The sequence below is a fragment of the Danio aesculapii genome, chromosome 23 (assembly GCF_903798145.1).
Source record: "Danio aesculapii chromosome 23, fDanAes4.1, whole genome shotgun sequence".
Classification (NCBI taxonomy): domain Eukaryota; kingdom Metazoa; phylum Chordata; class Actinopteri; order Cypriniformes; family Danionidae; genus Danio; species Danio aesculapii.
This window is the reverse complement of record NC_079457.1, coordinates 30,874,392-30,893,582: the sequence shown is the minus strand read 5'-3', so window position 1 is coordinate 30,893,582 and position 19,191 is coordinate 30,874,392. Positions and strand designations below refer to the sequence as shown.

The following is a 19,191-nucleotide window of genomic DNA, read 5'->3' as shown; positions in this document are numbered from 1 at the left end:
CATCGGTTCTCTCTCATCAGAAGCGACAACATCAAAAATGCCGATCCCGCTCCACAATACAAAGCCCTATGCTAGAAGGACAGAAAGGAACCGCCAACCCAAAGCTAAAGTGGAGCACACTTCCTCCCTCAATATGGCAAACGTCAAGGACACAAGTTAATAACAGCGGGAAGTTGCTCTGTGACCAGATCCCTGTCGTTTTGGATGAATTGAGGTCAAGTTGGTTTTATATTCAACATTGACAACTTGTGACACGCTCCCTATATTGTTTATCACGCTACATTGAATAAATCGCATGTAAGAATGACTTCAAAACAACATTAGCACCATTTAATTGACTGTGATATACAGTCATTAGCTGCTAATATGTTTTCCCTATTTAGAATACCAAATTATATTATGGAAAAAGTCAGAATGTGCGAATATAAAACCAACTGTACCACAATGTTAAATGAGTCCTGGACCAGATATGTGCTTTGTGCTCCCTGAGAAGATCCGTAACCTCTCAGTGGCGTCCCATTTGCTGACCTGTATGATTTTTAGATTTTTTTTGGCACTATGTCTTACAGCGTGAGGCACGGGTATGATTATACATTACATCTGAGAGGATAAAGACAAAAAAGCGCAGTAGCATGCATCGCAAGCAAGGAAATCGTCGCAGCCTACTTGAACACAACACGTGAATGGCAGTGATAGTAGCTTTTGGAACACGTCGCTACGAGGATGGAGTCAATTTTATAAGAAAATAGAGTGCCATAAAAATCTTTCATCTTTACTATGTATATTTATATATATGTATAATAAAACCCAACGTTCTGGCTGGAGGTGTGTATTGTGACATGAACAGTATCTGGTTTTGTTTATCCTTAATGAACTCTTATCTATCCATCCCTGAGCTGATCGTGTTGGCCCAATCTCAAATCCAAAATAGCTTTCCTGTAGACTTGTAGTAAAATCAAGCACGGTTTTCGGAGTTGTATTATTTCAAGCCCCTTGCTTCATCGTGCTATTCTTTTCTCCCATAATGCATGTGGGAAAGGCATTGTTTACAATAGGATCAAGTCACGCGGACAGGCCCAGAATATGAGACGTCCTTCCAAAAGACATTTGCTAGCAACCCTAAGCCTTGCTCTGTGTTTTCCTTGGACACTGTCTTCATGGAGGGTTGAGCCAGCCAGAGGCCCAGTGAGCCGGGAGCAGTGCTGACACACACTGTCCTGAGATCTGTGGATCGAGAGTGGTCCTGGGCCAAACTGGAAGCCTTTATTGCCCTCTGTACTCACACCACAACGTTCCAGCACACCAATGCCTCATAATACTCGGATGTTAACAATGCCCATTGAAATCGACATGTTAACTAGTTAGAATGAGGCATCCCGAGATGTGTTGTTTTTGCTGTTCTCCCTACTTCTGTTAATATTGCAAAGTTTGTCAAATCTTGTGAGAAACGAGTAGTATATCACTAAAAACTACCGGAAATGTACAACGATTGGGTGGAAGTGGCATGCTTGGCAGAATAAGAGAAAATTAAAGGAAATTTAAAAACTAATGCACTTACACAGCCATAAAGTGACTTTTAAGCTGGCCCACATGGAATCTGCACACAAACTGTTTATATATATATATATATATATATATATATATATATATATATATATATATATATATATATATATATATAAATATACATACACGCACTGGCCACTTTATTAGGTACACCTTACTAGTACCGGGTTGGATCCCCTTTTGCCTTCAGAGCTGCCTTAATCATTTGCAGCATAGATTCACAAAGTGAAGTCATTGTCATGTTCAAGAAAACCAGTCTGAGATGATTTGCGCTTTATGACATGGCACACTATCCTGCTGGAAGTAGCCATCAGAAGATGGGTACTCTGATGTCATAAAGGGATGGACATGGTCAGCAACAATACTCAGGTAGGCTATGGCGTTGACATGATGCTCAATTGATACTAATGGGCCTAAAGTGTGGCAAGAAAATATGTCCCACACAATTACACCACCACCACCAGCGTCAACCATTGATGCAAGGCAGGATGGGTCCATGCTTTCATGTTGTTGACACCAAATTCTGACCCTACTATACGAATGTCACAGCAGAAATCGAGACTCGTCAGACCAGGCAGCATTCTTCCAATCTTCTATTGTCCAATTTTGGTCAGCCTGTGCCAATTGTAGCCTTCTTAGCTGACTGGAGTGGCACCCGGTGTGGTCATCTTCTGCTGTAGCCAATCTGCCTCAAGGCTGGACGTGTTGTTTGTTCAGAGATGCTCTTCTGCATACCTCGGTTATAACGAGTGGTTATTTGAGTTACTGTTGCATTTTTATCAGCTGGAACCAGTCTGGCCATTCTCCTCTGAACTCTGGCATTAACAAAGCATATGCGCCCACAGAACTCCCGCTCACTGGATATTTCTCTTTTTTGGACCATTCTCTGTAAACCCTAGAGATGGTTGTGCAGGAAAATCTCAGTACTGTAGATCAGCAGTTTCTGAAATACTCACACCAACAACATGTCATGTTCAAAGTCACTTAAATCACCTTTCTTCCCCATTCCGATGCTCGGTTTACACTGCAGCAGATCGTCTTGACCATATCTACATGCCTGCATTGAGTTGCTGCCACGTGATTGGCTGATTAGAAATTTGCGTTAATGAGGAGTTGGACAGGTGTACCTAATAAAGTGGCACATGAGCATATATATTATTGCATTTATTGTAATATTTAGATATAGGCTACCACTGAAATCATTAGTTTTATTCATTAACGTTGTATTAAATTAATCAAAAGCAAGTCTTGACAATGTTACTAAATAATGTTTCAACTCCTTTTTTAATTTCTTTTAATTTGATGATGTTTAGGTAAGGTTGAAATGACTTGTTAATTTTAGGAAGCAAGTTCATTTTTGTACAGTGTAAATATCTTTATAATTTTGCAAAAATATCTATTTTAGTTAAATGTTACTTTTTATTACTTTGAAATTACTTTTCATATTCTTTAAAAAATATTAAGCAACAAAGTTTTGTTTAATGAGTAATGTTTTTTTTAAATAAAATCAGCATACTACAGTAATATTTGCTGAATCATGTGACGCTAAAGTCTGGAGTAATGATCAGCTTTTTTATCACAGGAATAAATTACACCTGAATATCTAATTAAATAGAAAACTAGATCTATAAATTGTAATATTATTTCACAATACTACTAATTTGCTGTAGTATTATTATGGAAATCTTGTTAGTAAGCATAAAAGACTAAAAAAAGGTTTCTAAAATATAAATTGTAAAATCTTACAGAATTTGATCATAAAGCAATAATAATTTTGAATGCATTTGGTTTCCCAGCTTGCCCCTTAATTCCATTTATTCACTTAAATCTATTAAACACAACCCTGCACATTCTTTCTTAAGATAAGTAATTGCAAACAATAAATAAAAAAAATCTGCAGATTCCATCTGGGCCTCACTGTAACTGTTACGTGAGTACTGAAAAACAACCACACATACCGGTTGTACACCACCTAAACTGTCACACTTCATACAAAATTCTTAATGTGTAAAAAAGGAGAAGTTAACTTGTTTTGTGTGTGAGTGTGTGTGTGTTTAAAACTAAACTAACACTGTGGTGGTGGCTGACAGCCTCCAGCTGAGAGAACCAGTCAGGTGTGTTTGAGGTTAAGCTGACGTCTTGTGATCCCTGTGTCAATGTGCAGGTAAACTCACACGGCAGTGAGATTGAACAACAGTGTGTGTGGGTGGTGTAAATCCTGATCCAAGCTCTGCTACAGTGAGTCGAACAGTTAAAGTGATTTGAACCCTGCTGTATTTTATCATTACACTGCAAAAATGCTTATTTTACTACTTACACTCAAAAAAATTTTTCTCTTTGTTCAAACTGCTTATTGAAAATGAGCTCAAACAACACAGTACTTGAGTTTTTTTGGGACAACTTAATTGTTTTATGTTCAATCGACTTAATTTGTAAAAAAAAATTATAAGTCAACTTAATTTCATTTGTGTGAATCAATACGTCTACTCAAATTATTTCAGTTTTTTTTTTTTGGCTTGCTTTTACAAAAACAAAAATCTAAACTTTCTTAAATTAAGGTACATTTATTTGAGAAGGAAACTTCCTGGCTACTCAACAAGGGCTGGGCTTAGATTTGATTGTCAGGAATTGTTTGAATAGTTGGATAGTGGCAGTTTGCTATTGGTGGATCTCATATAATTGACAGGTTGTTTATGTCAGTAAACACGACATATGATAAAAAATTATATTAGTCAATCTCACGTCACGATTTAAGTTATAAATTTTAGTACTATTTGCTCATTCCCCAATGAGGGGTAGGGTTAATGGTTGGGTTTGGGGTATGCCTCCTTTTAAAAAAGCGTACATTTTTATACAAATTAAATTGTATGAATTTGCAGAAATTAGCCACTTTTCTGCCAGCATTCTTGAGATCAGCCTGGGGTGTGTTTCCCAAAACTATCGTTAGCCAAATAAGGTTGCAAGTTTCTTCATTACAAACATAGTTCTTTGATTTGGCGTTTCCCAAATCCATGATTTCAACGAACATTCGCAAACTTGTACGTTTGCAACTACACTTCTAGACCTGTAGTTAGAAGCATAGTTCCCGGCTCAGTTCTAGTGCAAATAATCCCCCCTATTCCCTATTCCTTTAGACTTTTCCAACATTTAAACTTGGAATGATTAAAAAAAGCATTGAAGTCCTCTCTCTTAGGTCTAATTTGCTTTCAAAGTATTTATTTCAGTTCAGTTTTAGCGATCTTCATGTTGACAATTCCGCTGCCTTCGTAGTGCACTTTAAAAACTTTTATGCCATTTTGAACGCAGCCATGGCTCATGACGAAAGCTATAGGTAACCTATGATTTAAATACAGAATTTACATTATGTCTCCAAAGCTTGTAAAACAAAATATATAGCATACGTTAATGGTTTTAATTTTTAGTAGGTTATTTATTAATATATGTATCTATACTGTAGGCCTTTATGACATGGGCCTGTTGGTTAGAACAACTCTGCAGTGATTTGAATAATAATAATAATTATTATTATTATTATTATTATTATTAATAATAAGTAGAACTGTTTTTCATCCCTTAATAAATAGCCTACTGTAAATTACAACCATTAACAATTTATATTTTTGTTAGCTTTTTGTAAGTGATTTTATGTTTTAGAATAGAATATGTAATGTTTTCAATAACATTTGTAAAGGAAACTTAGTCAATTAATATGGAAAACGAGTGCATGTTTTTACCAAAACTATATTGGAATATTAAGATTTTTTTTAAATCTGCGTGTAAAACATTGTAATTTGCACAAAAATTATGGGGAAGTTGTTACTTCACCCCAATTAGAGCATCATTATGGACATTTTAAGTTGTCCTAACATAATTCTAACATAATTTTAACTAACATAATTCAAACAACGGATCTGCTACAAATCAACTACAGGTTTTGGGAAACACTTGTCACTTCATTCGTTTTTTTTTTCAAACGATGATAGTTCTGTCATGAGTTATGTCGTTATTTGGGAAACGCACCCCTGAATGTTGTCATAAAATGTAAGTTGTGCTAGTGTTTTCTTCCCAATTATGACAATAATTTGAGTGAAACAGCTTCTTACAGAAGAAGGATTGTTGGATAGTTGCGATTGGTAGATATAGAATGACGGGAGGATATTTTAATTAAAGATTACACTGGGCTTTCATAAACCAATGTTGAGTCAAATACGGACAAACCCAATGTTGGGTTCATTTTTCTAATAAATTTAAATGACACTTTTTAACCCAATGATTGGGTTTGTCCATATTTGACCCAACGTTGGGTTACAACAAAACATAATTTTTATAATGTATGAACGTAAAACACATTGGATGTGCACAAATGAATAATTTATATTAAAAAACACCATAAATAATAAAGTAAGAATTGTCCGTTTTGAGTTCATGTTGACTTTTTTTTACATGAAATAACATTTTTAGATACAACACTCAAGAAAAATGATGGGTTGTTGTTTATCCAAATATGGATAAAGCCAATGTTGAGTTAAGTTTTTGAATTCAATGGATGAGTTTATCTATACTTTACCCAGTGTTGGTTACAATAAGCCAGCATTTTTATATTCTATAAGAAGCAATGAACTCGGGTCAAATATGGTAAAACACAACCACTGGGGTAAAATGTGTAGTTTAAGTTTGATAGAAAAAACTAACCCAATGTTCTGTCCAACCATAACAACCCAGTGTTTTTAGAGTGAAGTTACCAGAAAAGTAACTTGTTTCTGACAATGGGAACTACAAAATAAAAGGAATTTTACTTTGAATGACTCAATTACTTTGAATGATTCTTAAGTAAATGTATCTTGACTTATAACTGTTTAGATATTTAACTTAAAAGATGCCAAAAAACTCTCAAAAATCATTATGAAGTGTAGAGACTGCTGTAGCATGGTGAAAAATACAGTACAAATCGCTGTATTCGGCTGGCCTTTTAAAAACTGCCCATCTGCAAGCCTGGTTCAGCCAATTCAGGGTTGATGTCATTGTTTTCTGTGTGAGTGTGTGTGTGTGTGTGTGTGTGTGTGTGTATGAGAGTGTTGCAACTGATTGTGCTCTCCAATAAATATACATTGGTCATCAGGTTACATAGGTTGGTGTGTGTTTGGCAGCTGTAGGCTGTGTATCTTTTCCTTTGTCGAAAACAAGAGGGCTGCAGTTCGTCCTCTGTAGGTGTTTCATTTGGCTTTTATAGGCCAGTAACGTACATTTCCATACCGTCGTTAAAGGTAAAAGATAGTGGTGGTGCTTGCTGCATTTGCTCCCTGCTTCACGTCACCGATAGTCTCGTAAAAGTTTTCGCAGGTCATAGCTCTGCCAGGACCCTGGGCAGCCTTCTTTTTGGGCTTCAGGGTGTTGCTGGCCAGCTTCTCTCTCTTCCGGTGAGAATCGATGGTGGCGTAGGCTGGGTCCGACTCTACTGCAAGCCCCCGGGGCCATGTTTTCTCACCCACAGGTTCGTAACAGGGCTCCTCCTGAGTGGTGCTCCTCCCCCACGACTCTTCCCCTGTAGCACCAGCGGCAGGCCATCCCGCGGCTCCCCGATCCCCCTCTTGGGAGGCGGCTGGGACTGTCGGCCTGATCTCCTCCTGGCTTTTGACCTGCTGGTGTTTCCTCTTCAGGGTCTTACACACGGTAGAGTACATGTCAGAGATCTGAGGACAGAGAGAGAAAGAGAGAACCGCAGAATGAGAAATGCTGACAAACATCAGCTTTGCCAAAGAGCATTTCGTAATAATAACCGCCCTGTGAAGCACATTCTCAAGTTACAGCTATAGTACTGAAGGAGTCACCAAAATTGAAGCGCAGTATAAACTTACCAATATCATTTCCACACTTATTCACAAATTACTTAAGTGCTGCTATGCAGGTGCTGTGGTGTTTGGTTTTGTCAACCCAGGCTCATTCTGAAAACGTAGTCCCGCGGATGTTTCTGGACACCGTAAATTATGTAGCTGGAGGTAAGTATGGCTGCATTTCGTTTTTTAATCGAACGCTACGGAGCTGTGTGACGCCGTTCCCTTTCGTGCTTGCCGGCTGACCGCTTACCTCCGTGTGGAGGGATTTCCTGCCGCAATCAGTTTGTCCGGTTAGCGCGTCGTTAATGTTAGCTGACTGACCATTGTTGGTTGGGTTTAAGGAAGTAAGCGGGTGGGCGGGTCAATCTGTAAAATTGCTTGGGCTTAGGGAAGGAGGAGGAGGGTGGGTCGGCCGGTCGCCCAGTCAATCATTCAGCCAGTCAGACGGACGATCGTTCGGCACCGGCCTCTTGTGGGTTTATGCGGGAATGGCGCGGGCGCGAAAGGTGCTCGCGAGAGACGTTTGAGATGCAAAAAAGCACGCACAACGTCCTCTTGCGGATTCGCGAAAACAAAAACTGCACAAATACATACCTCCAGGGACGTATTTCGCGATCACCAGAAATGTCCCGGGACTACGTTTTCAGAATGAGCCTGGGTTGGGCTTTGTTGCATGCTTTTTTTTTTTTTTTTTGCTTAATTTGATTTATTAGATATTATTGAGTTTAGTTAAGGTGTTTAAATTGGTTGTTCTTTGAGGTTGTTATAGTGTTCTCTGCCATTTTTAGTGTACTCTAGGTGTTTGCAAACCTGTTCAGTGTTGTTTTTGTAGTTACTAGGTTGATGATACGCTTGATTACTATTAAGGTGTTCTGGGTTATTCCTAGGGTGTTACAGGAGGTTGTCACGTTGTTGTTGGTAGTTACTAGACTGGTTATGTTTGGGTGTCCACATGCTTTCCAAGTGGTAGAGTATTCTCTGTGGTTTTCTAGGGTGTTACAGGTGGTTGCTACAATGTTGTTGGTAGTTACTAGGTTGTTGGTACACTTGGTTGTTGTTAAGCTGTTCTAAGTTATTTTTTAGCTGTTACAGGCGGTTGCCATGTAGTTGCTGGTAGTTACTAGGCTGTTAAAAACACTTGGTTGTTGTTAAGGTGTTCTGAGTCATTTCTAGGGTGTTATTGGCGGTTGCTACATAGTTGTTGGTAGTTACTAGGGTGTTAGTACACTTGGTTGTTGTTAAGGTGTTCTGGCATATTTCTATAGTGTCGCTTGATGTTGCTATGCAGGTGCTGTGGTGTTTGGTGTTGTTGCTATGCTTTTGTTGCGTGCCAAGTAGTTTCTTGGATATTACTGACTTTAGTTAAGGTGTTCTAAGTGGTTTGTTCTTGGAGGTTGTTAGGTGTTTTACTATTTGTAGGGTAATCTAGGTGTTTGCAAACCTGTTTCCGTGTTGTTTTTGCTAGTTACTAGGTTGTTGGTACACCTGGTTGCTATTACAGTGTTCTAGGTTATTTTCTATAATGTTACAGGTGGCTGCTACATTGTTGTTGGTAGTTACTAGGCAGGTTAAGTTTAGTTGTTGATATGGTGTTTTGGGCTGGTTCCAGGGTGTTGCTTGATGTTGCTATGCAGGTGCTGTGGTGTTTGGTTTTGTTGCTATGCATTTGTTGCTTAAGTGGTTGCTTGGATATTACTGATTTTACTTAAGGTATTCTAAGTGGTTGTTCTTGGAGGTTATTAGGGTTTTCTCTGCTATTTCTAGGATAATCTAGGTGTTTGCAAACCTGTTAGTGTTGTTTTTTGGTAGTTACAAGGTTGTTGGTATATTTGGTTGCTATTAAGGTGTTCTGGGTTATTTCTATGGTGTTACAGGTGGCCACTACATTGTTGTTGGTAGTTACTAGGCAGGTTAAGTTTGGTTGTTAGGGTGTTCCACATAGTTTCCATGTGGTAGCGTACTCTATGTGGTTTTCTAGAATGTTCCGGGTCATTGCTACGTTGTTGGTAATTACTATGTTGTTGATAAGGTTTTCTGGGCTGTTTCCAGGGTGTTGCTTGATGTTGCTATGCAGGTGCTGTGGTGTTTGGTTTTTTTGCTATGTATTTGTTGCTTAAGTGGTTGCTTGGATATTACTGATTTTACTTAAGGTATTCTAAGTGGTTGTTCTTGGAGGTTGTTAGGGTGTTCTCTGTCATTTCTAGGATAATCTAGGTGTTTGCAAACCTGTTCAGTGTTGTTTTTGATAGTTACTAGGTTGATGGTACACTTGACTGCTATTAAAGTGTTCTGGGTTATTTCTGTGTTACAGATGGCTGCTACGTTGTTGTTGGTAGTTACTAGGCTGTTGATACACTTGGTTGTTGTTAAGGTGTTCTGGGATATTTCTAGGGTGTTGCTTGATGCTGCTATGCAAGTGCTGTAATGTTTGGTTTTGTTGCAATGCTTGGAGGCTGTTAGGGTGTTCTCTGCCATTTCTAGGATAATCTAGGTGTTTGGAAACCTGTTCAGCATTATTATTGGTAGTTACTAGGTTGTTGGTACACTTGGTTGCTATTAAGGTGTTCTGGCTTATTTCTAGGGTATTACAGGTGGCTACTACATTGTTGTTGTTAGTTACTAGGCAGGTTAAATTTGGTTGTTAGGGTGTTCCACACGGTTTTCAAGTGGTATTCTGTGTGGTTTTCTAGGGTGTTACATGTGGTTGCTACGTTGTTGTTGGTAGTTACTAGGTTGTTAATAGACTTGGTTGTTGTTAAGATGTTCTAGGCCATTTGTAGGTTTTGCTTGATGTGCATGTTCTGGTTATGTTTAGTTGTTAGGGTGTTTCACATTGTTCTGGGTGTTCTCTGCCAATTCTAGGGTAATCTAGGTGTTTGCAATCCTATTTAGTGTTGTTTATGGTGATTACTGGGGTGTTGGTACACTTGGTTGCAGGTGTTAAGGTGTTCTGGGTTATTTATAGGGTGTTACAGGTGGTTGTTACATTGTTGTTGTTAGTTACTAGACTAGTTATGTTTGGTTGTTAGGGTGTTCCACATGGTTTCCACAAGGGTGTTTCCACAAGTGTTAGAGTATTCTGTGTGATTTTCTAGGGTGTTACAGGTGGTTGCTATGTTGTTGTTGGTAGTTACTGGGCTGTAGATTACTACTGATTGTTGTTAGGGTGTTTTGGGCTATTTGGGTGTTGCTTGATGTTGCTATGCAGGTGCTGGGTGTTTGGAGTTGTTGCTAGACTTTTGACACTTAAGTGGTTGCTTGTATATTATTGAGTTAGTTAAAGTGTTCTAAGTGGTTGTTCATAGAGGTTGCTATCGTGTTCTCAGACATTTCTAGGGTAATCTAGGTGTTTGCCAAACCTACAGTGTTGTTTTTGGTAGTAACTAGGTTGCTAGTCCACTTGGTTGCTATTAAGTTGTTCTGGATTATACCTAGGGTGTTGCAGGTGGTTGGTAGGATGTTATTAAGGTTTTCAGTATTCCAAGTGGTAATCCAGGTGTTTCAAGTAATTGCCAGATGGTTGATAGGGTGTTTCATTTTTTTTACTCAGTTGTAGGTCATTGTTACAGTTTTGTAGGTTGATTGCTAGAGTATATTAACTGTTTTTAGGTTTAAGTGGTAAATGGTGTGTATGTTTTAAGTAGGTAGTAGATTATTCAAAGTGGTGCTTGCTAGGGTCTTCAAAGTGGTTGTTAGTTTGGGTTTAGGTGTTTGCTAGGGGCTACTAAGTGGGTAGTTTCTCTTTCAAAGAGGTTGCCTATGTGGCTTTAGTGTGAATTGATGTTTCTTTTAGCATCTGGTGAAAACTAATGAATTGTAGGATTAATAGCTCACCTTTCCACATAATCAAGTCCATGATTTGAAGTAATCAGTCGCCAAGCATGCTACAGGACAAGTTAACTCAGATTTACAACAATACTCAGATTGAGGGGGCTGTTCAAAGTTTAGGCAGCAGTTATAGTAGCAAATTCCTTAGCAAACTAGAAGACAAGTTAGTAGATAACACAATCTCAAATATTGCCTGGAGATGTAGTATATGCACAGCTTCAACGCCCACAGTTGTGAGTGTTTTACTCGTGTGTCATAGTGGTGCTGAGGCTGCGTGGTAACAGGACTCTGCTTGCACACAGCAGTAATATGACCCAGTTTGGCCGTGATCGACAAAGCCAGTGTAAACTCTCTTATCTGGCTGCAGAGAGCAGCAATGTTACCTAACCTGCAGATAAGCCAGTTAAACTTTCACCATAGCTGCCACCGAGACGGCATTAACCCCTGCTAACCAGACAGGAGCCAAGCAGGTGGAAAGACATCCCATAATGCCCCTTTGACGTCCACATGTGCTCGATTACGAGTATGTTATTGGAAGAACTCATCTTCACGTAAAAATAGTATGAAGGAATCACTAAAAGCAGAAACAGATCTCAGAGAGCAGAATAACCTTGCAAAGTCCATTTCCATCAGCATTGGACAATATGTTATGACAACTAAAACTGTGCTGATATGTGTTTTTAGGTGGTTGCTAGGGGTATACCAAGTGATTACTACTGGTTGCTTTAGGTAGATGATGAATTTAGGTAAAGTGTTCTGGGTCGTTTGTTGAGTGCTGCTTTCCATGTGTTGTTAGTGGTTACTACAGTATTCTAAATGGTCGCTAGGGTATTCTAGTGAAGTGTGGATGGTTGCTACCTGGTCCTAGGTGGTTGCAAGGCATTTTGTTTGGTTTCTTGGGTTTTTGTTTAGCTAGTGAATTTTAAGTTGCTGCTTGATATTCTTGGTTTTAGTTCAGGTGTTCTAATTGGTTGTTCTTAGAGGTTGTAAGGGTGGTCTCAGAAATTCTATGGTATCTAGGTGTTTGCAAACCTTTTCAGAGTTGTTTTTGGTAGTTACTAGATTGTTGGTCCACATTGTTGGTTGTCGTTAAGGTGTTATGAGTTATTCTGGGTGTTACATGTGGTTGCTAGGTTGTTGTTGTTAATGTGTTCTAAGTGGTTTCTAGACTGTTCCTGGTTGTTAGGGTGTTAAGTGGTTTGTAGTTTGTTGTTGTAAGGCAGTTCTAAGTGGTTGCAAAGTTGTTATTGTTTCAAAGGTTTGTTCTAAACGGCTGTTATGTTGTTGTTGGGGTGTAGTGCTTGATTGCTAGATTTTTGTGTTTTAAGGGGTTGCTAGGTTGTTGTTGTTAGGGTGTTCTAAGTGGTTGCTAGGCTGTTCTGGTTGTTAGGGGTGTATAAGTGGTTTGTACTTTGTTGTTGTAAGATAGTTCTAAGTTGTTGTTAGGTTGTTATTCTTGGGGTGTTATGAATGGTTCTTAAATTGTTGTTAGTGTGTTCTTAGTGTTCTGGGTTATTGCTAAGATTTTGAAGGGTCTAATAAGTGGTTGCAAAGTTGTTAATGTTTTAAGGGTGTTCTAAGCTGTCGTTTGGTTGTTGTAAGAGTGAAGTAAGCGATTGCTAGATTTTTGTAAGTGTTCAAAGTTGTTGCTAGGCTGTTCCTGGTTGTTAGGGTGTTTCTAAGTGGTTGATAATCTGTTCCTGGATGCTAGGGTGTTATAAGCGGTTTGTAGTTGTTGTAAGAAAACTATAATTGGTTGTTAGGGTGTTGTTCTTGGGGTGTTATGAATGGTTCCTTAATTGGTGATATTAGTGTGTTCTAGTGGTTGTGAAATTGTGTTTGTTAGAGTGTTCTAAGTGGTTGCTAGGCTGTTCCTGGTTGTTAGGGTGTTATAAGTGGTTTGTAGTTGTTGTTGTAAAACAGTTCTAAAAGGTTGGTAGGTTTTATGAATGGTTCCTAATTGTTATTAAATCAAGGATCTTATAAGTAATTGTAAGTGGTTTATGTATTGTTTTATATATTGTTATGACTACAGTCCTTCTGAATGGTTCTAGGGTGTTCTAGTGATGTGTGAATGGTTGTTAAGTGGTTCTATGCCATTTTGTTTGCTTTTTGGCATTTGTTTGGCTTGTAAATTTAAGTGGTTGCTTGGATATTCTTGGTTTTATTTTAGGTGTTCTAAATGGTTGTTTGTAGTGGTTGTTAGGGTATTCTCTGACATTTCTAGGGTAATCTAGGTGTTTGCAAAACTGTTGTGTTTGGTAGTTACTAGGTTGTTTGTACACTTGGTTGTTACTAAGGTGTTATGAGTTATTTCTAGGGTGCTACGTGTGGTTGCTAGGTTTTTGTTGGTAGTTGCTAGGGTGTTGGTACACTGTTGTTATTAAAGTGTTCTGAGTTATTTCTATGGTGTTACAGGTGGTTAGTAGGTTGTTGTTAAGGTGTTCTGTGCCATATCATGGGTCTTGTAAGTTGCTTGGTTGTTGTTTTATGGGTGTTCTAAGTTGTTTCTAGGTTGTTAGGGTGTTTGCTACGCTACACTAAGTGGTTGCTATGCTACTCTTGGTTGCTGCTAAGATATTCAAGGGTCTTATAAGTGGTTGCAAAGTCATTATTGTTTTAAGGAGTCGTTAGGTTGTTGGTAAGGTGTAGTGAGTTATTGCTAGATTTTTGTAATTGTTCTAAATGGTTTCTAGGCTGTTCCTGGTTGGTAGGCTGTTACAGGTGGTTTGTAGTTTGTTGTTGTAAGAAAATTCAAAGTGGTTGTTAGGTTGTTCTTCGGGCGTTAAGATTGGTTCTCAATCTTTTTTGTTAGTGTGTTCTAAGTGGTTGCTAGGCTGTTCCTGGTTTTTAGGATGTTATAAGTAGTTTGCAGTTTGTTGTTGTAAGAAAGCCCTAAATGGTTGTTATATTGTTGTTCTTAGGGTGTTATGAAAATTTCCTAAATTGTTGCTGTTAGTGTGCTCTATGTGGTTGCTATGCTGTTTTTGGTTGCTGTTAAGGTAGTACTTATAAGTGATTCCAGTGTTGTTGTGTTAAAGGGGTTCTAAGTTATCATTGTTAGGGTGTTATGGGTTTCTCCTAGTTGTTAGGGTGTTCTAAGTGGTTGCTAAACTGTTCCTGCCTGTTGTTATGGTTTTCCTAGTAGTTTTTGTTCTCTTTCTCTCGCTCCAACGCCACCATAGAAAGAAGTACTGTATAATAAAAAATTAAAAGAGTGTGTTTTGTTTATTCATTCATGTTACTAATAAAGCAAAATCCTCAACAACATTCTTGAGTTTAAAAAAAGTAAATGGCATACGAAGAGAAAATAAATAGTTAAGCAAAAACACAATTAGTGATTACTGGAACAATTTTAGATCTGATGTCTTGCTGAATTTAATACTACAGTGAAAATTAAAGTGGATATAAACTTTGTTTAACCCATTTTTCTCTTTCTCTCTCTCTTGCTCTCCCTCTCTTTCTCTCTCTCTCTCTCTCTCTCTGTGTGTGTGTGTGTGTGTGTGTGTGTGTGTGTGTGTGTGTGTGTGTGTTCAGATAACCTCACATGCCCTCTCAGTGCTAGATGACATTTACACTCCCAGCTCAATGGCATGTGTAAAATCCCAGTCAAGAATTCAGCTCGGCACTCCGACTCAACTCACACAGTGACCTTTATGGCATTCACGTGTACAGGCTGAAGAGATGTTATGGCATGAATTGAGCTGTAGAAGCGATTGCATTCGTCATGTTAACACCTGATCTAGAAAAAAACAGCACTACAGTGTTCAGTGTTTTAGCTCGTACTGTATTCTGCAGGCCGCAGCATGAGGCATAGCATGTGTCTGAACCAGCCAATTTCAAGCCAAAACAAAACGCTGGATTTCATGTTGTTTGAAACTACTGAATGTGTGTCTCTGTGTGTGTGCAGCATGTTGAACTCTTCTACTCTGTGTCGAGCGCTGTTTACTGTGCTGTGCAGCGCTTTGCAGAGTGAGAGGAAATCACAATGACGGGGGTTTCAAAACTCTCTGCAGCTGTTGAGAAAGCCTTGAGTTCCCCCCCTCCTCCTTCCTCTTGCTCTCTCACTATTTTTCCCTTCATATTTCTCTCACTTGTTCATTCCCTTGCAGTCTCTCCATACACGCACACACACACTGTAAAAAACGTAATGACATACATGTAATGACAACAAATATTTTTATGTTGCATTAGTTTGTTTTAATACGTTCATCAGGCTTCACCTAAATTCTACAAAGTTTAACTTAATATTTTGAGTCAGTTTGATTGATGCAAGTTGAGATGACTAGAAAAGTTAATTTGATTCAACTATTAATTGTAAGCCAGCAAGATTTTTTTACAGAGCACTTACTTTACACACGCACAAACACACACTCTACTTAGAAATGGAGGCTTCTGAAGCAGCTCAATCTTATGTAATATGCAGTGTGTGTGTGTGTGTGTGTGTGTGTGTGTGTGTGTGTGTGTGTGTGTGTGTGTGTGTGTGTGTGTGTGTGTGTGTGTGTGTGTGTGTGTATGTGTCCATGCTCTGCACAGGTGTTTGCACTTAAACCCAAAAGCAGTGGAAATTGTGCCATTTGGAGATTTCATATAACAATATCATTTAAATGAACTACAGTACCAGATGCAAATCAATGATAGTTGTATTACAACTGAATTTGAGGTTGATGATAATTGATTAACTTTAGATTTAAGTAATGCTTATTAAAACACATACTTAATGTGGTTTTGTTTAGGGTTTAGATTTAATCGCTTATTATTTTATTTGCTATTAATATAGGGACACTTTAATAGGATAGTTTGGAAATTAATACTGTAAAATTTTAAAGTAATAGGAACACTGTTAAATAAATAAATAAATAAAGAACTAAATAAATGAATAAATAAATGAATGAATGAATGAATAAATAAATAAATAAAACTAGGTTACATATGTAGAACACCTTAAAAAATAGTGCATAACCACCAAAAATAATTGGATTTATCTATTTGTGTATCTATGTATAATATTTATTTATTTATTTGTTTATTTACAAATGTTAAAAATGTAAACAATGAGCATTTATCATATACTACATATTATAAATCTATATTTTATATTCTAAATATAAACATATAAATAACATTTTAAAAAGTTGGTATCTTTTTTTATTTTTGAAAGGGAATCTTCACTTTGGGAATGTTAACACAACATACATTGTTAACCATCGCTGTAATAACTCTAAAATAGCCAGTGTTTTTTTCAACTAACAATAAAAACTTTTACAAAATGAAATTTGTATGGATTTTGGCCGAGAGTGCAAACCTTTGAAGACAGCTTTTTAATGTGAAAAGAGCATATTTTTTGCTAAAATTCAAAAGTAAGTAATATTAATCACATCTGCGTAAACTATAATTTTGTTTAAATGGGGATATCATGCATGTGTGTAATTTGGTTAGTCTATATGTAAAACTAAGCTAAAACAACAATGGCCAATACATGGCCTGACATGCAGAATAGAGTAATATACAAGCCAAACCAAAGAGTAAATAAAATATTTTCTGTTTTTACAATGCAACTAATTCCTTTGACGATAAACCCTAAAAAACAGATGTATTTGTTATGGAATCTACTTTATTGTACATTCTAATCAATTTACTACATCCTAGCAGAATAAAAGTGTTTAATTTTACATTTATTAGTGTCTTTCTTCTGTTAAACACAATTGAAGATATTCTGAAGAAAACTAGAAACCTGTAACCATCGATGGAAGTCAATGCTTATATGTTTTCAACTTTCTTCAAAATATCTTCTTTTGCGTTTAACAGAGGAAAGAAACGATTAAAGGTTTATACTTGAGGGTGAGTAAATAGTGGGTAAATGATAATTGTGGGTGAACTTTAAACTAGATATTACACTTGAAGACTATATGGCGGCTTGAGAAAGCCCGTTGGAAGTAGTTTTAAAGGATATATAGATAGATAGATAGATAGATAGATAGATAGATAGATAGATAGATAGATAGATAGATAGATAGATAGATAGATAGATAGATAGCATGTTTCTAGTGTGAATTAGCATGTTGTTTCTAGTGTGAATTAGCATGTTGTTAGCATCAATTTAGCATGAATTAGTATGTTATTAGCATGTTTCCAGTATGAGTTAGTAGGTTGCATGTTTCTAGTGTCAATTAGCTTGTTGCCAGTATGAATTAGTATGTTAATTACCATGTTTCCAGTATGAATTGGTAGCCTATGTTATTAGCATGTTTCTAGTGTGAATTAGTATGCTGTTAGCATAAATGTACAATGAATAAGCATGTTATGAGCATGTATTCATTCATCTCCATTGGTGTAATGTATGCTTTTACTGTAAACTCTAAGCCAAACTGTCAAATTTTAAATGTGAAAATAAAGAGGTTAAGTATGAACAGTTTTGAATGATGAGGACACAGACTGCCTCAACATTGTAATACCTAGATCATAGCCATGTAAAACTACAAAAATTGTCTTCATACACATACTCTCTCTCTCTCTCTCTCTCTCTCTCTTACACACACACACACACACACACACACACACATCTCATGACATGAGACTGGGCGTGTCTGGGCAAGAGAAGGAATGAGCAGAGAGACGGAGTGTGGAGAACTATATTCAGATCAGTGGCGGCAAAAGACAACACCTCTATCTGAGCCAAAGCACTTCAGCTTACTGTTACACCTCTATTCAACAAAATGAGGCTAGGATATCATTTAAAACATATATTTAATGCCACCCGAGGTGTTTAAAGCTGAAAAGAGAAATGAAATGTTTCCTTGGAGTGTTGTGGTTAGATTAACAAAGAAAAGAAATATATATATATATATATATATATATATATATATATATATATATATATATATATATATATATATATATATATATATATATATATATATATATATATATATATATATATATATATATATATATATATATATATATATATATATATGTATATATATATATATATATATATATATATATATATATATATATATATATATATATATATATATATATTTTTTTTTTTTTTTTTTTTTTTTTTTTTTTTTTTAAAGGGCAGTACATTAAATTGGATTTTTAGCTTAAAGGGATAATTCACTCAAAAATGAAAACAGCCTCATCGTGTGGTTCTCAAACCAGTTTGAGCTTCTTTCTTTTGTTGAACACAAGAGAAGATGTTCTGAAGAATAATTCAGATGTTGCTGGCACTTATTGACTTCAAAAGTCAATGGGTGCCAGCATTCTTCAGAATATCTTCTTTTACGTTCAACATAAGAAGGATACTCAAACAGGTTTTAAAGGATGAGTAAATAATTAGGACAGAATTTTCATTTTTGGGTGAACTATCAACATCTACCAGCACTTTAAGAGTAAAAAAACTGCATACAGGCAACACAAAATGAATGCCTGGGGATGCACACATGCACTTCCTCTCTACTGTAAACAAATATATGAGTTTTACCTGTGTATATATGGCATTATGTAAAAAGAGCTCTCACTCAGGACTGTCATGAACACACTCAGGACTGTTTGAGAGTCAACAATGCTTGGTTTCTTGCACAGATTGATTGTTTTGCTTCAAAATACTTCAGCAACAGGAGTCAAGGGATAGTTCGCCTAAATTTATTCATTATTTGTAACTCAGTCGCGTGCCTCCAAACTTCTTTCCTCTTTTTAACACAAAAGAAGATATTCTGAAGAAAACTGAAAACCTGTAACCACTGACTTCCATTGTATAGATGAAAAAAGCAAATACTATGGAAGTCAATGTTTACCAAATTCTAGCTGTCTCCAAAATAACTCTTCTGTGTTTAATAGAAGGAAAAAACTCATAAATGTTTGAAATTAGCTTAAGGGTGCATAAACGATGATAGAATTTCCATTTTTGGGTGAACTATCCCTTCAATTTAGATTTGCTTGTATATTGCGAACTGTG

At 36.9% G+C, this 19,191-nt stretch overlaps 1 protein-coding gene across 1 annotated transcript in view; it reads right to left on the bottom strand.

Moving 5' to 3' along the window:
• Positions 1–6,824: 6,824 nt before the first annotated feature.
• Positions 6,825–19,191, bottom strand: part of LOC130217533 (uncharacterized) — a 120,920-nt gene continuing 108,553 nt past the window's right edge. Inside the window, exon 7 of the mRNA XM_056449646.1 lies at positions 6,825–7,256. Within this exon, the coding sequence (XP_056305621.1) occupies positions 6,825–7,256 (432 nt within the window). The remainder of the gene's footprint in view (positions 7,257–19,191) is intronic.